Source organism: Mesoplodon densirostris, chromosome 10 (assembly GCF_025265405.1).
Source record: "Mesoplodon densirostris isolate mMesDen1 chromosome 10, mMesDen1 primary haplotype, whole genome shotgun sequence".
Taxonomy (NCBI): Eukaryota; Metazoa; Chordata; class Mammalia; order Artiodactyla; family Ziphiidae; genus Mesoplodon; species Mesoplodon densirostris.
In genome coordinates, this window is record NC_082670.1 from 109457416 (window position 1) to 109482162 (window position 24747).

The window sequence follows — 24747 nt, forward strand, 5'->3', positions numbered from 1 at the left end:
CCATAAGGCCCCAGGTGTCAAAATATTATAACAACAGTCACGTTTAATACACCCCGGGACGACAGCTCTATTGTGTTGTCAAGAAACCAGCTTTCTTCTATCTGTTCTGCCAGATAGAAGAGCATCCAGCCTCAAGTGTCCCTCTTGGTCCAAAACGGCAGGCAGAGTACCACCCATCCCATCACACTTATATTTCAGACATTAGAAATGCTGCCTACCTTCCGTCTAGATAGTTTCATCCATCAGTTTCCTCGTGTATCTTAATGACTAGAACTTAGTCATGTGGCCACACCTGATGACTAGGGAGGCCGGGAGATAGAGTGCTCTAGCTGGGTTCATTGCCCGTGTGGATAAAATCAGGGTTAGGTTAGTAAGAAGACGGGAGAGAACGGATGCCGGGTAGGCAAATAGCAGCCTGTGCCGGTTACTCTGTGTTTATGGGAAGCGACTCTGGTTCTCCTTTAACAGCAGTGTTAGAAAGTGTCTGACAAGTGTGTTGGTATAGGATACGAGTCCCCGTGTAAAGAAATACACTGGGGGGCTTCCCTGGTGGCGCAGTGGTTGAGAGTCCGCCTGCTGATGCAGGGGACACGGGTTCGTGCCCCGGTCCGGGAAGATCCCACATGCTGCGGAGCGGCTGGGCCCGTGAGCCATGGTCGCTGAGTCTGTGTGTCCAGAGCCTGTGGTCTGCAACGGGAGAGGCCACAACAGTGAGAGCCCCGCGTACCGCAAAAAAAAAAAAAAAAAAAAAAAGAAATATACTGGGTAAATGTTAACACATTTGGTGCCTGACCAGGACACAGTTGTGAAGGTGGTACCGGTGATGGACGCTGGGTGCCTGCCTCCTGTGGAAGAGGTCTGGGGCCTCAGAAGGCTTGGTGCATTTGCCGGGGCCCGCACTGGGTGCCCCTCGTTCTGGGTTCGGGACAGCAGTGACATGTCCCACAAATCTGCCAGAGTCCAGTTGTGCTGAGTCACCGCCGGCTGGTGGCCGCCCTCCTGACCACGCGCCACGTCTGCATGCTCCCACCCACGTGTGCTCAGAAGCAGGCTTCTCTTGCAGCTGTTGTTAAAACGTCTTTTGATATACGCCTGACATTCGTGTCACTGCCGTGTGTGGGGAGGGGGTGAGACGTGGGAGGGCGGGCGGGGCAGGACAGCATCCTGTACTTCATGGAGCTGCGTGCAGATATTTAAACCTGTCGCAGAGACCAGAGCACAGCTCACCTGAACCCAGTTTTAACTTTGGATTTTCCCCAGTTCCCGGGTCACGGTGGCTCACGAGAAGTGAAATTGAATTAAGGCTTGATCTTCTGCTTTTCCTTCTGAGGTTGAGCAACGTTGGGGCCGCCCCGTGCAGATGGGGCTGTCTCATCTGGGAGAGTGGCCGGGCTCTGATGGCCCTCCTGTAGCCAGCCCCTCCCGAAGGCTAAGGGTGCCGGGAGGCACGCGTAAAAACCAAACACCCGCTGCCTTGTCAGAGATTGCGTCCCTCCTACACAGTCCCCTCCCTTGGGCTCAGGGCGAATTTTGAAACAGAAAGCAGCATCGGGGGACATTCCTGTCTAAAGGGTGCAGGATATGTGAACGTGAGTGCACACATTTGAAAGTACATCTCAGAAGGTGCCTGCCTGGAAAACCCCTTTCTTTTCAACATTCCCCTCTCCCTCGCCGTGGTTGTGGTTGGTTTCCTCAGCTGCTGAGTGGGAGGGGGTATGGGGAGCCCAGCTGGGCGCCCTGCAGGGAGAGGCTGGGTGCAGGCACGAGCCTCTGGCCTCCCGGGACAAGGCCTTGGGGAATTCGGGCACGCCTCGCTCTCCCAGGCACCGCTCAGGACCCTGCCTCGTAGCCTGTAGAGTGAACCTCCTGGGACTAACAGCCGAAGGTGGCCAGAGCGAAGCCGGCCAGCTGTGGCCCCGGGCGCTGTGGGTCTCTCCCTCCTGGGTCGGATGGGGGACCAGCAGCAGCGCCTGCCTAGTAGGGCTGCTTTGAGAAGTCGTCCAGGTGATGCACGCGGAGGCCCTGGGTGCACGTACAGTGTTGCCAGGTTTCCCAGTAGCCTTCCCTCCCTCAGCAGGAGGTTTAAGAATTCTCATCTTATGGTTGAGGAGACGGGAGCAGAAGTGAAGTATTTCTTGCCGTCTTGGAACCTTTTGGTGTGGCGCTTTTTATATATATGTTTTGTTTCTTCTTTATTTTGCCTTTTATGGTCGTGAGGGTGACAGCAGGACTGATTCCCTAAAACGGAGAAGTTTCCTCACTTAGTCTGGGCGCCTCCTCCTTTCAGGGGATCCCAGGAGCTCAGCGTGAACTGGGTGGGACTGTGTGGATGGCGAGCCTGGCGGGTCACAGGGTCGGAGGTTGCCACACGGGCTCTCGCAGGCCGGTGCTGAGTTTGCAGAGGGAAGCACCAGCAGGAGAAGGAAGCTCAGAGAAACCAGGGAGGGGGGTAAGTGCGGCCCCCCTCCCCACCCCAACCGCTAAAATGGCCACCAACCAGAAGTGACCGAAACAGGACACTGGTGTGTGGGAGGCAGGGCCTGCAGAACCAGGAAGCCAGCTGAGAAGTGCACGGCGGGGCAGAGCCCCAGAGACTGTGACATGGCTGTGACGGGAGTGCCACCCAAGGAAAGACGGGCTCGGCCGGTACTAGCTGGTTCAGACTGGTCCAGGCTGGCCCACCCTGCACACCACGCCAGAGGCAGGGGTGGAAGTGGAGACCTATCTGCAAGGACCGGATGCCTGCTGGGCATGGTGAGACCTGCATGTCCCGAGGACCAGGGTCCTCGTCATCCTGTAGCATGTGGCCCTGTGTCATCAGTGGCTTCCTTTTTTTTTTTTGCAGAAGGAACTTTCCTCCCCATGGACCACATGCTGTCCTTGTTACTGTCACCAGTTCCAGCGAGGAGAGAGGTGACAGTGTTTGCACGGGGCTCCCGAATGGCAGAGCCAAAACTCAGGCCCAAGAGTGTCTGATGCTGATTCAGTGAAGGCACGGACACCCAGCTCAGCAGCCGATCCATACACACCCGGAGGATCTGTGGAACAGAGATCCGTGCCAGCTTGGAAAACCTTGGGTCTAGGGCCGTTGTGCGTGGGCTCAGGCCTGAGCCCTGAGGGCATTCCTGGGTCCTTCACCATCAGGGAGAGGGTGCGGGAGCGAACCTGCCTTCCCTGGGCCAGATGGCCCCCCCATCAGGCGGGGGCTCCGTGCTGCTTCACTGTTTGTTCTGCTGCTTCTCTTCCTTTTGTCTTTTTTCTTTTTTTAAATCTTTTTGGGTTCCTTTTGCACTTCTGTGAATGTTGTCTCCCATTTTCGTACTGATTCCTTTCCTAGTGTTTCTCCCGTAAGAATCTGATGTTTATTTTACAATGCAAAAGTAGAAAGTCTTTAAAAAAGTTTTTTTAAATGCAAGGCTGTTGACTCAGAAAAATCAATCAAAGGTACAAGAGCAAGTAAATGGAGGGCAGTTTTTTCCTCTCTTGGATAAATATAGCAACTTCAGCGGATATGCTTTTTTAGATTAAGGGAGGAAAGATTAAACTCTATTTGACAGTCCTGTGCTATGTGGGCTTGAGGCTTCAGGAGGGTTGGAAAGGGAGGGAGCCTGAGAGAGATGGGAGCGACAGAAACCAGAAGCACAGGGCCAGGGAAGCTCCGCTGGCTTTTCAGGACCCGTCAGTTCAGTGGTCTTTGGCTTTTGGCGTCTCCACCCACTGCTTTTTTTCTCTTTAAAATGCTTGCTTGACCATTGAGTCCACATTTCTCTTTCCACCCAGAGGGGCCCAGCGTGTATGCACAAACCTGTTCTAGTTGAAAAGTCGGGAACAGCCCTCATGCCCACCCAGAGGGGTGGCTAGTCCAGACCAGGGCACACTCAGACCCCGCCTGCTGAAAGGAAAGAGAGGTATAATTTTGGCTATGGAAAGGCCTCTAAGACATATTGTTAAGGAGAAAAATAGAGTGCCATTTATGGAAAGAAAAAGAAGAGCATAACACAAAATTATCCGGAGGCACAGACGTGCGTGTGGCTGTGGAAAAAGGTCTAGCAGACACACACCCAAGTTATAGGGTTAGCAGATGGGAGGCTGTGTTCATGTGCTTTGTCATTTAAAGTAAATAACAGCCTAAAAATCAACAGATGCAAAGCTTGTTGACTGAGGTATTACTTATGGCTCTTCACCTGCCACAGTGCTTGGCCTGGCCAGGCCCCGGGGGCTGGGAGACCCAGATGCCCGTCACAGGAGAACGAGCCTCAACACGTAAAACAGCATTCTCTGAGGGCAGGTTCAGACTGTGCCAAGGTTTTCTCACCCAGGACAGTGTGACAGTTGTTGTGAGAAGCCACCTGCCTCGTGTCTAGCTTGTGGTCCTGTGAGTCCACGCGGTGGCCTGGGCTGTAGAGGTGCCGGGCTGGTTAGCAGGGCTTCTGGAAGCTGCGAGACCTCTGGAGCCTGGGCCCAGATCTGGCCGATGTCACCGGCACTGCATGTGGTCAAAGCAAGTCCAAGCCGGGGTCAGGCCCGGCCGGGAGGAGCTGCGGGCCCACTGCAAAGGGCGCTGCGGCGGGAGGTGCAGCTGTGTTCCCGCCAGCCCAGCAGGGGACCACGATGAGCCCACAGGTGTGTTTCCGAGAGGGCAGAGGTGGCAGAATGTAATGAAAAGAGTTTGTTGGAGCTGTTTTTGATAGTCGCTTTTTTCCGTCTTGGTGGCGGTTAGGGAATTGTGTTGATGGCGCTGATCCAGGCCAGCAGCCGCAGCATGGCTCATTAAAGGGCCGTTCAGACTGATTGTCCTTACCTCCTTACCCCCCACCCAGCTCCCTAGGCTCCAAGCCCACGACACCTAGCTGAGTCCCGGCCTGTCACTTTCACACCTGAATGTGCTAACTCCAAGTACAGTCACTTCTCGAGAGCAGATAGGAGTGTAGGCTGGTTGCAGAGCTGGCTGATTTTATTTTCAGGCTTTATGTTTCTGTGCTTATGTACAAATGTGATTTTTTTGAAAATGATTAAATAGCCTTAACTTTTTCCCCCTGATGGCAAAATACCTGTTCATCGTAGAAATTTTGGGAAATACAAAAAAAAAAGAAAAGACCAAAAAACTAACCTTAATCTGATTACCCAGTGACAGTACCCCATTTTATGGTATATTCTTTCGGCTGTGTGCACGCATGTGTACGTGTTTGTGTGTGTGCGTGTGTTTGTAAATGAGACCAGAGTGGACATATGTCCCCTTACAGGTCACTGGGCTGGCCTCCACCTGCTGTCTGGGGCATTCTCTGTCTCTTTTTTTTTTTTTTTTTTGCGGTATGCGGGCCTCTCACTGTTGTGGCCTCTCCCATTGCGGAGCACAGGCTCCGGACGCGCAGGCTCAGCGGCCATGGCTCACGGGCCCAGCTGCTCAGCGGCATGTGGGATCTTCCCGGACCGGGGCACGAACCTGTGTCCCCTGCATCGGCAGGCGGACTCTCAGCCACTGCGCCACCAGGGAAGCCCTGTCTCATTCATTTTTGCACTTCCCTCTGCTTTTTCTGAAGTGGGAAAGTGGGAGCACAGCATCTTGAAGCTCGATGGTAGCAGATATGGAGGTTGTGTCCTTAACTGCACAGATGGAGAGGCAAGGCCCAGAGAGGGCAAGTATCTTGCTCAAGGCCACCCAGCAGGCTAGGGACAGGATTGTGACTTGATTCCTGGCCCAGGGTCCCAGACCACCTGTGTGGCCTCCTTGTCCCTCGGAGGCTTCATCTACAGCAAATCCCAAAGAAAGAAGGGGCCTGAGTTTCACCAGGAAGCTGTGACAGTCCCACTCGCTTGGGCTGGGCTGGACTTGATACCTGGTGGTCTGTTCCCACGGGCCTGTCGGTTGACCTGGGGAGGCTCTCTCGCTTGTGACCCGCAGCCTCTGGCGCTTGTTGCTCCTTGCATCCTTGAGAGTCTGCTGTGAGCCTGGAGATGCAGGGATGAGATGAGGTGTCCTTGCCCCAGGAGCACTGTCTCTGGGGGGTGTGGTTCTCCAAGTAGAGTGTGGTCACCCCATCATGTGCTGACACTGGAGCTGGGGACCCCAGAGGACAGTGGGAAATCAGGGAGTCTCCTGGGGGGGTACAGGATGAGACAGGAGAGCTGAGCTCCACGAGGGGGGAGGGGAGTGTTCCGGAAGGAGCCCCGGAGCACGTGCAAGGCCGGACGTGCGTGGTGCCTGGGAAGGACAGACGGCAGAGGCCTGGGACGCGACCTCGGTACTGACCCCTCCTCTGAGCCCCAGGCCATCAAAGGGCAGGAGCTGGAGAGGTGCCCAAGGAGCTCCCGTTCCTGCTGAGTAGGAGGGGCAGGACCTTCTCGCACCCCGTGGTCCACTTGCTCGCAGGGGCGTCCCTGTCAGGGTCTAGAACAGGACCCATCAGATTAGCAGACCCCCTTCCTGGGAAAAAGGAGCGCGGGGGCGAGAGCATGTCCCCGCTGGGCCCGAAGACCGGGAGGGTTTTGCGGACAGTGCTGGGCCAGAGGAGGCCGGGTGCTGCAGAGCGTGGGGGTCGGGGAGAGTGTGGACCAGTGAGTCGGCGGACAGGCTCCCCGGGAGGGGTGAGCGAGGGGAGGGGCAGGCAGGGGAGGACCCTGTGGTTCTTCCACCAGCGCAGGTGAGGGACGCAGCACGAGAGGCCTGGGCTGGAGGGGAGCTGCGGGGAAACATGGCAGTGGGACCTGGGAGCCCAGTGAGACGGGAAGTTGCCCAGGCTGGACCAGGGAGGGGAGGGGGTGGCTGCCGTCTGCACAGGGTGTGAGCAGCTTGGAGAGACTCGGGGCACATAGGAACATCAGACGCTTGGAGGAAGTGGCCATGGGTATTTAGTTTTGGTTTTTCCCTGAAGGAGAATGAAGAAGACTTTGCCCGTTGGAGCTGGACTCTGCTCTGTGTTGGCCACCCCCCGAGCCCCCTGGCTGTCTCCTGACCTTCTGTCTCCACCACTCTCCCTCTTCCATTCCCCCTGATTTGTGCCCGTCTGGGCCACCTCTGTCCCAGGCTCCTGGCCACTGAGTGTCCTGTTCTGGTTTTTTTAAAATAAATGTATTTATTTAATTTATTTATTATTTTTGGCTGCATTGGGTCTTCGTTGCTGTGTGCAGGCTTTCTCTAGTTGCGGAGAGCGGGGGCTACTCTTCGTTGTGGTGCGCGGGCTTCTCATTGCAGTGGCTTCTCTTGTTGTGGAGCACGGGCTCTAGGCGCGCGGGCTTCAGTAGTCAAGGCACGGGGGCTCAGTAGTTATGGCTCATGGGTTCTAGAGCGCAGGCTCAGTAGTTGTGGTGCACGGGCTCAGTTGCTCTGCGGCATGTGGGATCTTCCCGGACCAGGGCTCGAACCCATGTCCCCTTCATTGGCTGGTGGATTCTTAACCACTGCGCCACCAGGGAAGCCCTCCTGTTCTGTTTAAACTCTGTTCTTTGCGTTTTCTGCAGAAAAGTCAAAGCCCCTTTGTTAGCAGGGTAGGTGAACGCAGGAGATTTCACAGCCGGTCTCGTAGGAGCTGGTGCCCTGTGCAGCCACTCCTTCCATGCTCCACGGCCGGTCCCTACGACAGGCGCCAAGGGGGCTGCTCTGGGTGAGGCTCAGGCCTCCTCGGCCTGAGTGGGGGCCACGTCGTAGAGCGGGGCAGACCCTGTGCTGGGACTCAAGCGTCCCCGGACAGGCTTTCCCGTTCCTGGAGTTGCCACCGCAAGGACGAAAGGCAAAGCGTGGAAGAAGAGGAGTGACGTTTGCCGGTTGATGTTTGCTGCTTTCACCTGGTTCTCATTTAACCCTCCCGCACCTGCCGGCTGGAATCAGGGCAGGTGTAACTGATGGGAGAAACAGGACCACAGCAGGGAAGCGGTTGCCCAAGCTCACAGCCAGAACGCAGCAGGATTTGAACCCACACCTGGTGCCGAAGCTGTGCTCTTTCTTCTTCCAGAAACTCTGCCAGGTGAGGGGTTTACGGGGTCGAGGAAAACATGAGTCAGAACATGGTCTATTTAATCTGTCTTCTAACAAAACTAAAGATGACCTTAAGGACACGGAGAAAGTAGTTTAAAAAGGAAGTATCTGTACAAGCCAGGTCAGGTCGGGCATTTGCCTGATCGGGCATATTGTTGCCCATCCCTTTGACATTATATTAAATTTTTTTAACATTAAACCTTTTTCTGAACTTTCAAGCTCTTGGGATTGCTGATCTCCAGCATTATTTGGAATTGGCCGAGCATCCTGTTATTTTGTCACAGACTTTTATTCCTTGATCTCATCGCATCCTGGAGTTTCTGTTGTGAATGCCTCTCCCTGCCCCACAGCTGTTGCCTGTTTATAAGCCACGGGCACTTTCTGTATGTATTCAACTTTCATCGAGAGATCTGGGTGAAAGGTCTGGCAGTTCTGGGTGATTCTGGCTCACCCAGAGTCGCCTAGAGCCCTGCTTGCTCAAGAAACAGGAAATGAACGTGTTGTGTGGGAAGGGGTGGCTCATCCCACGGGGGAACCAGCCTCGCCCAGTCATCCTGCAGCTTGATACAAAAGGAGGATCATCTCGCTAGACACCACGAACCATAGTTATGACACTTTTTGTCATGCTGTTTCCTCTTATTTATGCAGTGGAGAGTAAGATGTTTTCAAATAAACCCTCTAAATATGAAATCCTGAGAATGCATTATTTCTGAAACGCTGCACCGTTAACAGCCTGTTAGCTGGTTATATTATAAAGCATGTTGTAACAGCTCAAAAAAAAAAAATCTGAGCCGAAATGTGTTTCCATAGCCCATATGCTGAATTCTGGCATCTTTATACCTTTTTCAAGCTGTTGTCAATTAGTAGAGAAATTAATTTCTGTCTTTGTGTCCTTCGTACAGTCGAGCTTTGCATGGATGCCGCAGGGAACTCCCTTTTGTCCTCCCGTCGAGGGGAGCTTGTGCAGCAGGAGTTCAGGAGATGAAAGCGTGTTGGTCCAGGTGTCCATGATGGAAGGCTGGACCATCAGCAAACAGAAAAGGAGGAAATGGCTTTTGTTGAGGGAAACAAACTGTTTTCCAGGCCAGCAAGCTGTGATCTTGGACTTTCTGCCATATGCACGTTTTTTTAAAGAGAGAGAGAGAGACAGAAGCAGAACCTCTGGGGTCACACGGTATTCCCCGAGAGGCAGCACGAAGGTCCCGGCCAGCCTGCACCAAATCGCCTGTGACCGCTTCGCCCTCGATGAGTGTCCTTTTGTCCCACCCTGTCTGCTCTTGGAGCCTCACAAGGGCGTTTTTAGCATTGGCAGACTGTGTTGGCTGATGACTGAACGTGAGTTTTGGTGGCCTTTTAGCTGAAGGATGCAGCTCCTCTGTTTTTAACTTGTCTTTGGTCTCGTGTCCTTACACTTCAGTGTAGAATGCTGTTGCTCATGGGACTTCTGCAACATGAAATCCCACGACTGGGGACTGTCACAGGAGCGCAGAAAACAAGCCAGACCTTCATTAGAAACGGGCTTTGAAACCCTGATGGCTAAACTTTAAGTAGCATGATCACGTTGCAGCCTAAGGTCGGGAGGATCTGTGGGGATTATGGCATCCTCGTTCCAAAAGAACATTGAGGGGAACTCAGCGGAAGCAGAAACTCCAGAACAGTCTCAGGGAAGCCTGCTGGACCTGGAACGTGTGTGCTTTCTGTCGCATCTCTTCTGGGAGCACCTGGTGTGGCCCAGGTAGTCACACAGCTGCTCCTGGCAGTGGGGGCTTCCAGCTGGCTCAGCCCAGAGCTCTGGTTATCTTACGAACCATTGTTTGGGTCACTGTGTGTTCTGTGGCTCTCTCCCTACCACAGGTAGAGAAATGAACTGCCTTTAAAAAAGGAGAGAAAAACATTTGATTACAAGTTCTTCAGACCCAAACAGTAGCTTTCCATAGGGTTTTTACCTGGAAGCAAAGTACCGTAATGAGAAGAAAGTGGGTTTGCTACTTCCTCTAATAAACAAAGAGCTGTAACTCCCGGTGTGAACAAGGATGTGAGGAAGTTCAAATTTCTGTGCTTGGCTGGGGACGACGGAAATTCTCAAGTTGGAATGCATTTTTCATTCTATAAATGGGGACTCCCCAAAATATTCATATCTTTTGATCTAGAAATCCCATCTTGGCAAGTTGATCCTGACAGTTCTATAAATATCTGTGAAAAGATGTTCATCTCAGTGTTATTTAGAATAGCAAACATTGCTGGCAACCTCAGTGCTCCACCATTGAAAGTAAAGTGAGTTTTGATTTTTATCCCCCTAACGGGACATCATGCAGTCAGTATAAATCACAAGTATAAATTATGTGTCAAAGTGGGGGAAATATTACAGTCTATGTGTTAATTGAAAATCAACCCCCTGCCCCAGAGCCTAGCCAAGACCGGACACCCAACAGGTAATTGGGAAGCGTGTGTTCCACTTGAAGTGGTGGACTTTTACCTTCTTCCTGCAGCAGTCCCTACAGAGGACCCTGTCAACTGCAGGACTGACCTCCCCAACCCCATCCTGACGTGTACCGCCTGGATGGGAGATGAGCGTGTTGACTGAACGAGGAGTCCGGTTGTACTCCGGCTGCTCTGGCTGGAAAGCACTCCTGGCCACCTCCACCAGGACCCTCTGCCCCACTGTGAGGCCCATGGGTGCCCCAGCGTGAGCCTCTCGCCCGGCAGAGGACACAGTGGCTTCGTCTTGTCTGGGAGAACTCAGGCTGGCTGGGAAGAGCCAGGAGGCCATGCCAGCCAGCCCTGACCCTGCCGAGGTAGCACCCAGGGCCACAGGCAGGACAGGGAACAGACAGTATGGTTTTGTGGGTTGTTAAAAACATAAGTGGTGACAGTGGAGGCGTCCCTCACAATTTGAGTTTTTTTTCTCCCAGGGATGTGTGCTGGAGGGTGTCCCAGGTCAGTTGGTACAGTTCACTTTGGCCACCACAGAAATGAGACCAGACTTTCGTTGTGTTTACTTTTGCTTGGCGAGGGCAGGACTGGTTTGTTGCTTAAAACAATTTTTTTTAAATTAATTAATTTGTTTGTTTGGCTATGCCAGGTCTTAGCTGTGGCGTGTGGGATCTTCAGTTGCTGCATGTGGGCTCTTAGTTGCGGCATGGGGGCTCTAGTTCCCTGACCAGGGATCGAACCCGGACCCCCTGCATTGGGAGCGCAGAGTCTTAGCCACTGGACCGCCAGGGAAGTTCCTGTTGCTTTTGTTTGGTTACTTTTTCATTTCCACAACTAATATTCGCCATCCACTTTGTGCCCAGCCCTGCCCTGTGCACTTCACACAGGTGGTCTTGGTTCACGTTTCCCACGGTCTCAGGAGCGGGGGTGAGGAGACGGGCCCAGAGGAGCTGAAACCCTGCAGGAGGCTGCGCCTGCGGGGGCCGGGTTAGGTCCAAGGACGTCTGATCCCAGAGCCGTCCCGTGACCCGTACACGGGCTGCCCGACGCTCTCCTGGCTTTCCGCAGAAATCAGCCTTGAACGTGTGTTACTTCTGCAGTCAGAGGCGGGGTGCAGGGTTTTATTATTTAAGTGACATTTTAAATGCAGGCCAGCGGGCCCAGGTGATTTCCTCATTCCACATGGCGCTTCCGCAGTAGAAATTGTTTTCAGCTCTGCCGAGCGGAACGTTCCACGATGGGGCTGGTGAGGCTGAGGACCTGCGTTTTGACGGTTTGCACTTTAGTGAATTTAGATTTGCCCCCCGTGACTGTGGCTGCCGCCCCTCCAGAGTTGCTGCCCCATGGTGTCCGGGGCCCCGCTGCCACCCTCCTGCCTGCTACCCCCGGGACAGAGCTTCACCCTCCAGAGGGAGCCAAGCCTCGCGCCCAGGCGGCCCATCTCTAACCCCTTAAAGGGCAGGCCCGAGATGGGGGGTGGTCGGGGCCAGCAGGACGCCCACGGTCCAGCCGATGGCCTTGGCACAAGGCCTCCTGCTGCCTTGTCTGTTGCTCTGACAACACCAGAGGGTGGAGGATGCCTGAGGCCGGACGCCAGGCCCACAGCCTCCACCCCGCGTGGTGATCCCACGGGACCCCCACTGGCTCCTTAAGAAGCAGAGACCTGGGGTATATTTGCTCCTGCGTCTGCTTGAGGAATCAACAGGAAAGGTCCAGACTTCCCGGGACCACCAGCACGCTGACCTCATCCTCATGTCCTAACTTCATAGCCTCGTGTGCAGTAGTGATGCTGATGCATAATTAACGCCGGTTTTGAGGATCGAGGATGCTTTCACTGTGTCCTGGGGGTAGTTGGTGTGTCCTGGACTTGAAAGCGGCAGGGAACACTGCCCAGAGAGCACAGGGCTGCTCTGGGTCCCCACCCGCGTCCTCACCCTGACCAGCAATGCAGTGAGTGTTCACTGAGCGCTTGCTGCGTGCTGCACTTAGGGCCGACCACCATGCCTCGCTCTCCCTGACTCCCCATGCACCCCGCGGAGTGGGGTCCACGAGCGCCCCTTTGTGCAGGCGGGGAGGCTGAGCCGGCCGAGGTGAAGTCACCTGCCCAAGGTCACAGGGAGGTGAGGTGGAGCTGGCTCCTGACCTCCACCCTCAGCTCTTTTCTCCGTATCTCGTCCTTCCCTGGTTCTCCTGGTCCTTAAATGGGGTGGTGACTCTTCCTCGAGATTTGCGCTGCTGTCCTCAGACGGGAGGACCCACAGGTCCATGGGCTGGCACGGGCCGGGAGCTAGTAAGTGCGCCTCTTCTCGCCTTTGTTACCTCTTAGCTGAATTTGAACTTGCAGTAGTGTTGGTTCAGTACCCGGGTGTGTGAGGGCGTGCCCCCTGCCGGGCCCTGCCTGGGCCTCAGTGTGCAGAGCTGGCCCTTTGTCAGGGGCAGAAGGGGCCGTTTCTCCTGCCCGCTTGCTCTGTGGTCACTTCCACTGACTCTCTGTGGTTGAGAAACGCTGACCACCTTCTGTCTTTTCTGAAAGCTCTGGGGTCCTGACTTCAGCTGGTTTTAGTTGCTGGCATCTCCAAGGCTTTCAGAAAGTTCTGCTTCCTAAATATTAACAATACAACGTCTCCCATCCTGGAGAAAGGGATCTGTGCTTCTTTCTAAAGCAGTTCACTTCACCATGGGTGATCTCCTTTGCTTTTTAAAAGTAGCATTTGTTACAGTTTCAACAGAGGTTCAACTTGGGTTGCCTAGTTTTCATGTTTTTCTGTGCGTTACAGAAGCTCCAAACAACTGTCAGGCGCCACATGGGAGCTTCTGTCATCTGATGGGGACTGAACAGACCTACCTTAATGTTTTGAGGAGAAAAGTTCTGTTAGATGTTACATTTATTTTTAGTTAGAAGGAAACCAAGGCAAAAGCAAGCCATGATTATGCAGAGGAGAAATACAGGTTAGACATGCAGAAGAATCTCTGATGGGGAAGAGCGCTAAACAGCACGACAACTTATGGGTTTTCTCCTCTGAGACTGTGTGGGGATGCAAGTGAGTGTTTGGTGAAGACCCACTACCTGCCGGGTGTGCTGTGCTGGTCCATTTATTCCAACAGCTTTATGATGAGGTCAGGAGATGTCTCCTAGTTTTACAGACGGGCAAGTGACTAGTGGTAACTACCATCTTAAAATTTGTGTTTCATTCCCTTGCTTTTTCATTCTATGCTTTTATCACATAGGCTTGGCTCTCTAAAAATAGATAGTTTGCTTTTGCTTGTTTTTTCGTTTTCTTTTTTGTTGTTTTTTTTTTAGATTTCTATAAAATGGCTAAACTTGAATACCTTACTTTCTTTTTTTCACTCTGTATTTTGTTTCTAAGGTTCCTGCATGTAGCTTTCGTTTATTCGTTTTTTTCACTACTGTAGAATAATCCCTTTAGCTACAATGTGTCCATTCTCCAGCTGTGACAACAGGCTGTAGCGAATGATGTTACCCATAGGAGACTATGGTGCCTGCACCGGGATTTCTCTTGGGTGTATGAATGCCTGGGGGTGGAATGGCTGGGTTGTAAAGTATGCAATTCCAACTTTGCGAGGTGCCAGATAGGCTTCTCTCTGTGTAACGTATACAGGCTAGTGACGCCCTTTAAGTTTGGACACGGGAGCTCAGTCAGGTCTCCTCCCGGCCCCTCACAGTGCTCTGTTACACCGGACCTCGTCCAGGTGGCTTTATTCTCCCTCTGGGTCTGTGTGGCCGTGATTCCCACACGTGGCTCCTGCCCGTCCAGTCCTGTGGTTCTTGAGGCCAGAGGCGCCACAGTGACCGTCTGTCTCGCTGGCCTGAACCACACGTCCTGCAGGAGTCCCCCTCCTGCTTCGTGCTGGCCTGTGCGCCGGCCAGGAATGCAGGGCCAGCCCCCACGGGATGGAAGTCCGTCCTCTGACTGGTCAGATTTTCCCAGGGAGACAAAGCCGTGTCCCTAGAGCCTGGGTCAGGGAAATGCTGTCTGCTTGGAGCCTCCAAAGGAGCGGAGGCGAGAAATGAGAAATCTCTGTTTGTGCAGACACCCCCCCGCCCCGAGTGGGGAGCGTGTGGTCCGCAGTGAGGGCCCTGCTGTGGACCCCTCACCAGACAGGGCTTTTGCTGTGAAAATGGCAAAATTGGGAGCCTGGTAGGTACCCCAGCATCTGGAGGAAACCATCTCATCGTTTAGACTCACGGGCCTGGTGTGAATGCCTGCCTGTGTTTTCAGTCACACACGGCCATCTCTTCTGATTAAAACAGGAAGAACGTTTGAGGTAGATTTAGGGGCAGAATAGAAGAGCACAGAGGCAGCGTGTTGAGTCACCACCGTGTAGGGGGCGGGCTCTGGAATCAGACGTTCCTGGGTCAGATCCAGCCGTGCCGCAAGGCCCTGGTCTACTCGTTGGCAAGGGAAGGGGCAGTAAAAGCGCCAGATTTGGGGTCTGAAATCAGTGCTTGAGCCCTTGCTCGGCCTGTAACTCACGGGGAGGCTGAGCTCCGTCCAGTCTGTCCGAGGGTCAGTTTTCTCTGCTAGAACACGGGGGAAAGAATCTCTAACTCATGGGGTTGTGAGGATCAAGTGAAATAACCCTGGGAAAAGGGCTGTGCAAATTACAACCTGCTGCGTAAATACCGGGTGTTGTCATTACTGGTTTTTTAATGCTTTGTCTGTCTGTCCTTACTCAAGGCTACATTTCACCAGATTCTTCTTCTCTGAGAAAATGAGTACTAAGTAGAACTGGTTCCCTAAGAAAAGGGAAGTCAGATGCTCATTTCTTCCTATTCCAGCTTTAACAGGATCATCAGCTTTCTGGATACTTCCTCGTCATCTCTTTTTAGCACACGGTGGTGCCGTGGAAAGTTATCTTCAGGTGGAAATATTTTGTGTGAGACAAAGAGACAGGGATTATTTCATCATTCAACAAAGAATTATTAACTACTTAACTGTGCACGGAATACGACGCTCGAGTGTTATAAGGGTCCTTGGGATTGGTTTTAATCAGATGTGGTGAGACACACAGACACGGAAATGGCTGTCATGAGGGAGAATTTATTATATTCACAATTCCCTGGAAAGGGGGCAGGGCACCCCACACAGGGCCACTCAGGGAAGCACCAGGGCTGGTCAGGAGGCACAGGGAGTGGGGGGAATGTAGACGGGAGCCTTTACTGCATTTTCCACGAGCAGGAATGGTGAGGCGGGCTGAGCAGGCTGAGGATGGGCTGGTTTGAATAATTTCAGTGGGCTCGCGCGCGGGCTTAGGGGCTGCCCTGGTTGTCCGGTACCTGGCCCTGGGTGACAAGGACATCAGGAGAGTAGCCCAGAAAGTGAGAGGTGGGATGTGGGCTCTGGGCGGGTTGGGTTGCATGTGAAAGGCCAGCTCAGAGACCAGTTCTGTCCTGTCTCTAGAAATTCGCTAACCCTGGGAGCAGCCGTCCCTCCAGGGTCAGCTTTAACCAGATGGTAAAGCATCAAAATACAGAAAATAAAAAACACACAGTACATAGCAGAATCAGGGCAAACAAAACAAAAAATATGCTGGATCAAGGCCTGTGGTGCAGGGTTCTTTCTTTTAAACAATATGAGGAAAAGAATTTTCATTGCAAATGCAGAACTGTCGCTCAGTGTACGTGACGGAAAGGAAATGCATCGATCAGTGAGGCCCGGGTAGTGGAGGTGAATCTCTGGCGAGTGGCCGTTATGGAAATACTGGCCGCAGTTCATTTCATCAGGTGTATAGCAGGCCCCCACCCCTGCCAGGCCATTGCGAGGAGCCCTGAGGAATATGCAGAACAGAATGGGATCCTTGATCCCGAGCTCAGCCCTGGCAGGTGTGGGGCACGTGTGGGCCCAGCCTCCTCCCCGAGTCCGCGGCAGACCTCACCCGTCGCCCACGGCACTGTGCTGTGGGGGCCGCCGGCCACCCATCAGAGCTGCTTGTCAGCCAGGCTCTAGGGCCCCTCGGTCCATGGGGGAGGAGTGGTGCTGGAGGCGGAAAGTTGGGGGAGCTCCACTCAGCTCCCCTGTGATAGAGACAAGACCTGGTTGGAGGGGAAGGGGAAACGTGCACCTGTGTGGAGGGAATTGACTCCGTGGAAGTGTTAGGAGCGGCGATGGGCCTTAAAGGTTTGCTCCTGGCCTGGTGCAGGGCTGAGGGCCCCGCAGCAGGGGGCTGCTGTACGAGAGGCACAGCGGGAAACCGTGGATGCGCTTTGGGGGACAGCGGGCGGGGCGGTGTGAGTGCGGCTCGAGCGTGCTTTCTAGTGAGGGAGCAGGGCCAGTAGAGGAGCCTTCACCAGAGGCGCCGACAGCCGGGCTGGCGCACGTGGACCGAGCTCTGAAACAGGGGCGACTCTGACCCCTGCAAGGTCAGAGCAGCTTCCAGAGGGGTGCCGAGGGGGTTAGGGCAGGCGGGGGGCTGGGTGGGAAGCTGTCGCCAGGTAAAAGGCGATGAGCGTCTCGCCCCCTGCAAGTGGCGTAGGCGTGGAAAGGAGCAGCCGATCCAGGAGGCTGAGGACCTAGAAACCTGGAAGGGCTTGGGGACCAGCTCGACATAGGGTAGAATGAAGGTCAAAGACAGCAGGCCTGTTTGGAGCCTGAATGATTCAGAAAGTGAGTGGGACCCGGGAGCAGAGCTGCTTTGGAAGGTGCTTGAGGATCCACAGGACAGTCGGGGGTTCTTGTGACCAGGGGCTCACGCGGCGGATCTGCAGCTCTGGGGCGCGGGCGGGGCGCACAGCGTGCATCGTGAGGAGAGGAAGCCTCGGGACAGTGGAGGGGAGCACGGGAGGGCCTGCGGGGCGGCCGGGGCGGGTAGCACTGCGGCGCCCTCGTCACGGGGCTGACTTGTGAGCAGGCAGACCAGCAGAACCGAGCAGCCCTCCAGAAACAGGCCAGACTCAAGTCAAAGGGGAACCTTCACATGGGATCGGGGGACGCCCCCGTTCAGTGAGGTGATGAAGGACTCCTTCGTAAATTCTGCTAGCACAATTCAGAACCATTTAGGAACTTGATAGAGGTGGTTGAACAACATTGTGAATATACAGAATGCCACCGAATTGGCACATTTGACAGTGGTTAACGTTATGGTATGTGAACTTCACCTCGATTTTAAGAAGAAAAGAACCATCCGGAAAGAGATCCTGTCTCACACCAGGTACCACGATAAGCTGCAGGTGGATCAAAGATTAACATGTAGAAAATGAAACCAAATCTGGAGATGATGGTGGCGATGGTTGCACAAAAGTGTGAATGTACTTGACGCCACTGAGCTGTGCACCTAAGAATGGTCAATGTAGGACTTCCTGGTTGTCCAGTGGTTAGGACTCAGCGCTTCCACTGCAGGGGGCACGGGTTCGATCCCTGGTCGGGGAACTAAGATCCCACATGCCGTGCGGCATGGCCAAACAAAAAAGGTTAATGTAAATTTTATGTTATGTATATGTTATCCCCCCCCACACAAGAAATGAAACCATAAAGGAACTCATAGAAAAAATGCTGAGTTTCTTTATACCCCTGGAGTAGAGAAGGCTTTTATAACTAAGAATCAAAACTCAGAAGCCATAAAAAGAAAAGATTGATAATTTTTTAAGGTTTTTTTTTTTTTTTAAGCAACTAGTGCTCAAGCTGGAGTTTTTTTTAAATGAATTTATTTTTTATTTATTTATTTTTGGCTGCGTTGGGTCTTTGTTGCTGCACCCAGGCTTTCTCTAGTTGCGGCGAGCGGGGGCTACTCTTCGTTGTGGTGCACGGGCTTCTCATTGCGGCCTCTTCTCTTGCTGCGGAACACGGGCCCGAGGCACGCGGGCTTCAGTAGTTGTGGCTCACGGGCTCTAGAGCACAGGCTCAGTAGTTGTGATGCACGGGCTTAGTTGTTCCACAGCATGTGGGATCCTCACGGACCAGGGATCAAACCCGTGTCCCCTACATTGGCAGGTGGATTCTTAACCAATGCACCACAAGGGAAGTCCCAAGATTGATAAGTTTTTCAAATAAAAATCTTCTGTAGCTTAAATACAACATCAAGTCAAAGGACAAATCACCAACTCATATACAAAGAGCTCTTAAATACCAAGAAATGCAAAACCCTGCAAGGAAAGACAGAAATTCTCAGTTTACCGGAAAAGAAATACACGTGACTCTTGAAATATAAGGAGATGTTCGACCTATACTTTCTCCTCTGTCTTAAGAGCAAGAATACAAACACTGAACGACGTGCTTTGTTGGGAGGCTGATAGGTTCAACCCAGCCCATCCCACGTGGACGGGAAGTGGGCAACTTCTACTGAAATGGCACCTGCATGCACCTTTCAACCAAACAGCCTTGCCACCTAGACATAAACCCTGAAGGCGCACCTTCACAAAGATGGAATAAAACATTCCCAGTGATTCATTACAGTCAGATGTTTAATAAACAAGAGATTGGATGTCACACAAATGGTTTTTGATGAGGGATGGCCAGAATAAGCTGTACTTCACCCACACAGAGGAGCCCTGCATAGCCCTAAGACAGGGGAAGAACTCTTGGCCTGTTTGTGATAATGAAATAATCTCCAGAATACGTTAAAAGTGAAAAAAACTGGCATAGAATAGAGTGGGTCTGTAGCATGCTACCTTCTATGAAAAAAAAAAAAGATAATTTTCTTATTTTTGCAAAAACAATTGCTTTGAAAGAAAAAACAGAATAGTTAAAATGATTAGCCATAGGGAGCAAGAGGGGAGAGGTAGAGGGGACAGGAATAGAAGCAAGATGTCACTGGATGAATCTTTTTTTATTTTTCTAACTTTTGAACCAGGTAAATGTTTACGTATTCACAAAATAAAATGAAATTGAAAAGTAAAACAGCAAAATCTATAGTTGTGAACAAATTTATTTTGAAACTAATGAATCTAATCATATATCAAATTAGTAACAAACACCCAGAGAAAATAATGGTCACATATTTGTAATAATTTGAACTTTAAACATAATACTCTGGGGATTCCCAGGTGGTACAGTGGTTAAGAATCTGCCTGCCAGTGCAGGGGACATGGGTTTGAGCCCTGGTCAGGGAAGATCCCCATGCCGCGGAGCAGCTAAGCCCATGTGCCACAACTACTGAGCCTGTGCTCTGGATCCTGTGAGCCACAACTGCTGAAGCCCACATGCCTAGAGCCCATGCTCCGCAACGAGAGAAGCCACCGCCATGAGAAGCCCGTGCACCGCAACGAAGAGTAGACCCTGCTCGCCGCAACTAGAGAAAGCCCACATGCAGCAACAAAGACCCAATGCAGCCAAAAATAAATAAATAAATAAATAAATTTTTAATGGCAGTATTAAACATAATACTCTGGCCATATCATTACTGAACTATCTTCCAAGGATGGCGGGTGGGGTAGGGGGAGTACTGTTTAGTGGGTGTATCAGTCAGCTGGGGCTGCCATAACAAAGTACCCCAGACTGAGTGACGTAAACGATAGCAATTTATTTTCTGAAAGTTCTGGAGGCAGGAAGTCCAAATGGAGGTGTGGACAGGACTGGTTCCTCCTGAGGCCTCTCCCCTGGGCTTGCAGGCGGGCGTCCCTCCATGTGTGTCTGTGTCCTAATCTTCTCTTACAAGGACACCAGTCAGATTGGGTTGGGGGCAAGCCCAGCGCCCTCATTTTAACTTAATCACCTCTTTAAAGACCTGTCTCCAGATACAGTCATGCTCTGAGCCGTGGGGATGGGGACTTCAGCATGTGAAGCGAGTGGGGGAGGGGGTGCCGTTCAGCCTGCGCCCGGAGCAGGAGGTTTTAGTTGGAGGAAGGTGGGAAGGTTCTGGGGGTGCATGGTGGCGACGGTTGCACAGCAGTGTGAACGTGCTCGATGCTGCTGAGCTGGCACTGAAAGATGGTGAAGGTGCTATGTTTTACCACAATAAAAAATAAAAATGAATTTAAGGGGACTGAGGGTGCCGCTGAGAGGGTGACAGAAGGGGGCCCCAGGCTGTGTACAGTGGGCACTCGGGGGGACGGACAGTAGGAGACAGGAGTTCGCGGTCTGACCACACAGGGGTTTCCGAGTTTGAGGTCTGGGCGGCCAGCCGTCCCAGCCGCTGTGAGCGCCCCCTCCACTCTCCATCCGTGAAGCAGGCGGCATGGTCCCTGCAGCTCTGGGCAGGTCCGCTTGCCGTGCTTCCTTGTGCTCTGGGAGCTCCTTCTAGTTTGCAGTTTTCAAACCCTCACATTGCACGGTTTCTATGGTTTCTATGGCGACTGATGTCCCTCCGCGAGGGGAGCGTGGAGGGACCCTCGGAAAGGACGCAGGGAAGTGAACAGCACGGATATGGGGCAGGCAGTACAATCCAGGAGGGAGGGAGCATGACCTAGTTTTATGGCTGCTTCGCTGAGAAGATTCTGGCAGGCGCACTTGACTGTCTTATGTCTGTTGCACTGTCTTCACCAAGAGCTGTCAAGGGAGGTGACAGGATGCAGCACGTTACCTGGTGAAAAGCTAACGCTTGGAAACACACCTGTGAGGGTCGAGGACTTGGGAAAGCCCAGGAAATTCCAAGCCTCATCTGTCTTGTTCCTGGCCACTTGGCGAGAAGCGAGGCCTAGTGAGACCCCACGGGCCTGTCCTTTCTTTTTTCCTGGGATACGGCCACAAGGCAGGCATCCTGGCTGCGTGGACAGGCTTTGTGACGTTCACATCCTGGCTCATGACTTCTGGCTGTGTGATCTTCGGCATGTTCCTTAACCTCTCTGTGCTTCAACTTTCGAGTCTGTAAAATGCGGGGAGAACAGTTCCCACGGTCAAGAGTCCTTGGAAGGCCTTGGTGGGTCCTCCCTAAAGAGTGGCTGGTAATTCCATGCGGAGACCCCTGGGCTTGGCAGGAGTCAGCCTCCGGGTAACTGGTTCTGCTTCCTGTTCTCTTCCAGTCGGCCACGGGCAGAGCGAGGGGGAGAGGATGGTGGTGTCTGACTTCCAGGTGTTCATCAGGGACGTGTTGCAGCACGTGGACGTTGTGCAGAAGGACCACCCGGGGCTTCCCATCTTCCTCCTGGGCCACTCCATGGTGAGTAGACCCCGGAAGAGCCCTCTAAGTCAAGCCGGGCCCCGGCCCCAGCCCTGCGGTGGGTGGAGGGTGAGCCTCCCGGGATGCAGGGGGCCGCCCTGCCTCTAGCCCCATCGCGCTCTGCCTGGCCAGCACGGCCCCCTCTGGGAGTTTCCAGACAATTTATGCTCAGGAAACGAGGGCCAGCATCTTGGAGGCAGCCCCAGAGAAGCTCACCTCCGCCCGTTCCTTCCTGCCAGGGCCCAAGGCGCCAGGAAGGTGCCACGTCACGGTGGGGCCCCAAGGGCACTTCTCCCTGCACGGCCGCATCTCAGGGCAGGAGGGCCCCTCAGTCAGCCTGTGGAGAAGCACAGGTCCTGTGCCTCCTGCCCGTTTCAGAGTCACACAGTACACATGGGAATTAGGACGGGGTTCCAGAGGAAACAAGTCCTTAAAGGTCATTCCAAATCCCTTTCACCTTCTAAATACATTAAACCCTCTAAGAATCAGCCAACTATAATCTTTAAATCAGGGCTTCTCAAACTGGCAGCATCCAGGCCGAACCTGCCTCTAGACCCCCTGCCCCAGGGGCTGGCAAAGAACGTTTTGAGCTGCTTGGTTTTGAAATCTGGGTGACTTTTCACTCCCTTCCACCCTGGTCACTGTCGGGCTCTGTTCCTACGCGTCTGTTACCTGCCTGGCCCTTGTAAGGGTGTGTGATTTCAGCCCTTGGTTCAGGTTACCTTCAGCTTTAGCAAATAGCCAAGGCCACATGCCTTCAGCACCACCCACGTTCACTAACTATTTTTCTTGGAACCTAAATTTCTGGGACCTTTACTGAACCAGGAAAACAAAAAAAGTGTGGCAACCTCTTATTATCATCAGATTTTTTTCAGATCTCATATTAAGGCTGACGGAATGGGTGAATTGGGGGTCTGCCAGCTTTTGGCTTGAAATGAAATAGAAATATGTTATTGTTTAACTTGCAGCCCACAAGCAGGAACCTTATTTAGATCTCTCTGAAATGTTTGCTGTTGGAAAACCCGGCGAAAAAAACATGTGAAAGCAAGTAATTGCAGGTCTAGTTTATCCAACATTTGAGGGTGTCTCTTCCAAGGTACCGTCCTTGGGGCTCTGGGCCGGGACTGCGGCCCAGCAGGAGACCCGCGATGGGGCGGTTAAAAGCCCACGCTGGCGACGCCCACACCACGTGCTGCCCGTTCTCATTGCAGGGAGGCGCCATCAGCATCCTCACGGCCGTGGAGAGGCCCGGCCACTTCTCCGGCATGGTTCTCATCTCCCCGCTGGTTCTTGCCAATCCTGAGTCTGCCACGACTTTCAAGGTAAACAGACTTCCGGTTCCATGAGACTCCTGCAGCTTCCCTGGCCCCGGGGCGTCCATTCACGGCTGGAGTCTGGGGGAAAGGGCTTCTCCCACGATTGTGCTAAGGTTTGGACACGTAGCAAGCATTGTTGTCCCTGGAATTCTGTAGTTTCTCAAGTCAGGTACTTTTTTTTCCCAAAGACAGAAGAAAAATGACTTCCTGCTTTTGTGCATGTTTCGTCGGTGAACGTTAGAAGGAGGAAAGGTTACGCGGGTTAGGAATCCAACGGAGGGGCCTCTGTCAACAAGCCACGTGCTGGGCTGGAGCTCGTTTCCGGGGACCGTTGGCCAGCATCGGCCGCGGCATGCGCACAGTGGAGCTGCAGGCAGTTAGTAACGTGACAGCGCCGGCCGCCTTGGCCATAGTGCTCTCCGTCCCTGAGCACTTTCACCTCTGACCTGTTGGATTCTCCATTCTGTTTTTCTGGCTGTAATGTTTGTTCCACGTGGCGCAACCAGTGGTTCCTGCGTTGAGCTGGGCCTCCTCCCCCTGAGGAAGGAGATGGGACTCGTGGCCTCAGCAGGGCTGCTGGGTTGTTGACACATTATGGACCTGAGGTTTCAGAGACAGGCAACCTGGTGAGGGTGGGGAGTCCCAGCCCCGAGGCTCCCCGAGTAACGGTCAGTCTCTCCTGGACGCTGGGGGACACTGCTGCCCCCGAGCCAGTTCTCAGGACTCTCAGCAGAGCACGAGGGGTGAGTGAGGCAGTGAGTGGGTCAGGATCATTCAAGGGTCCTGGTCCGAGTAGAATAAGCAAGACCAGGATTGCAAAAAGAGGGGGTCCCCACGGCGCGCCGCATGCTTTGATGCGTGATTTGTTCTGCCCGGTGAGTGTCGGGCACGTGCTGGGCTTACACGTGAATCATCTCCCTTGGCTCCCACCCTCACCCCCAGGAGAGGTCGAGGCCTGCGTTTTACGGTCGGGATGGCTGAGGCTTGGAAGGGACGAGCGACTCTCCAGATCCACACCCCAGCGTGGTGGATTGGGATCTGGGGCTGTCCTCTCCTCTCCCCGTCAAGGGTGTTTCCCCAGAGAAGAAAGTGGATGTTTTCTGCAGCGGATGTTTTCCCTTTGGGAAGAGTCCAGGACCATGGGGATTTTTGGATGAAGTGCACCAGGGGATCAGGGCAGCTGGGCCCCGAAGTGGAGCCCACAAGCTTTCCCCCGAGTCACTGGCAAAGGGGGAACTTCTGGGCAAGGCCACCAGCATGACCTTCCAAGCCTGCCGCTAATAGATCACCTTGTCAAATCAGGAGCCAGCTGTCCCCGGGGGGATGCAAGTCTCCTCTCATTAACCAAGACAAATGAGATTGCCCGTTGCCCCCAGACTAGAGGACACATCCTCCCCACCGTGAAATCTGTTGCTGCTCCAGGCTTCGCCAGTTCTGACTGACATTCTGTGACTCGTCTGCCACCCCCGGACCACGGGGTGACCCTCCACGTCCCGCCTGACAGCCTTCTGAAGGAGTCTCACAGAATCTTTGTTTAAAATTTAATTGATACCTTCTTATAATAATAAATCTGTACGGTTCAAAATGTGAGAGAGGGAAAGGGCCTGAGTGGAGTCTCCTCCTGGTTGCAGGCGGGCAGCCCGTTAGCAGAGTTTGTGCATCTCTGCGGGTGCACACACCACAGAGGGTCCCTGTGTTTCACACACGTGGGAACACGCTCTCTGTGCTTCCTGTTTTGTTCTTTTGGTGGCCTGTTTTTGTGGGTGGGGTTTAGTTTGGTCATTTTCCTTGGTGATACCTCTTGGTGCATAGGCCTAGGAAAGGCCTTGCTGCAGGCCTTGGGTCAGCTGAGGCGCCCTGCAGGGATGGGCCTGGGTCAGCTGAGGCGCCCTATGGGGATGGCCCTGGGTCAGGTGAGGCCCCACTGACTGGCCTTTGGGTCTTCCCAGTGGTTCACTCTTATGGACCCCTAAG

At 53.4% G+C, this 24747-nt stretch overlaps 1 protein-coding gene across 3 annotated transcripts in view; it reads left to right on the forward strand.

Annotated features, from left to right (window-relative positions):
- Nucleotides 1-24747, forward strand: part of MGLL (monoglyceride lipase) — a 100282-nt gene that overhangs the window by 57389 nt on the left and 18146 nt on the right. For 2 of the 3 annotated variants that reach the window (XM_060110367.1, XM_060110368.1), the window contains 2 exons: nt 21321-21457; nt 22669-22779. In XM_060110367.1, the coding sequence (XP_059966350.1) occupies nt 21321-21457; nt 22669-22779 (248 nt within the window). Of the gene's footprint in view, nt 1-21320; nt 21458-22668; nt 22780-23541; nt 23554-24747 lie in introns of all 3 variants that reach the window. The other variant, XM_060110366.1, reaches the window with a different exon arrangement.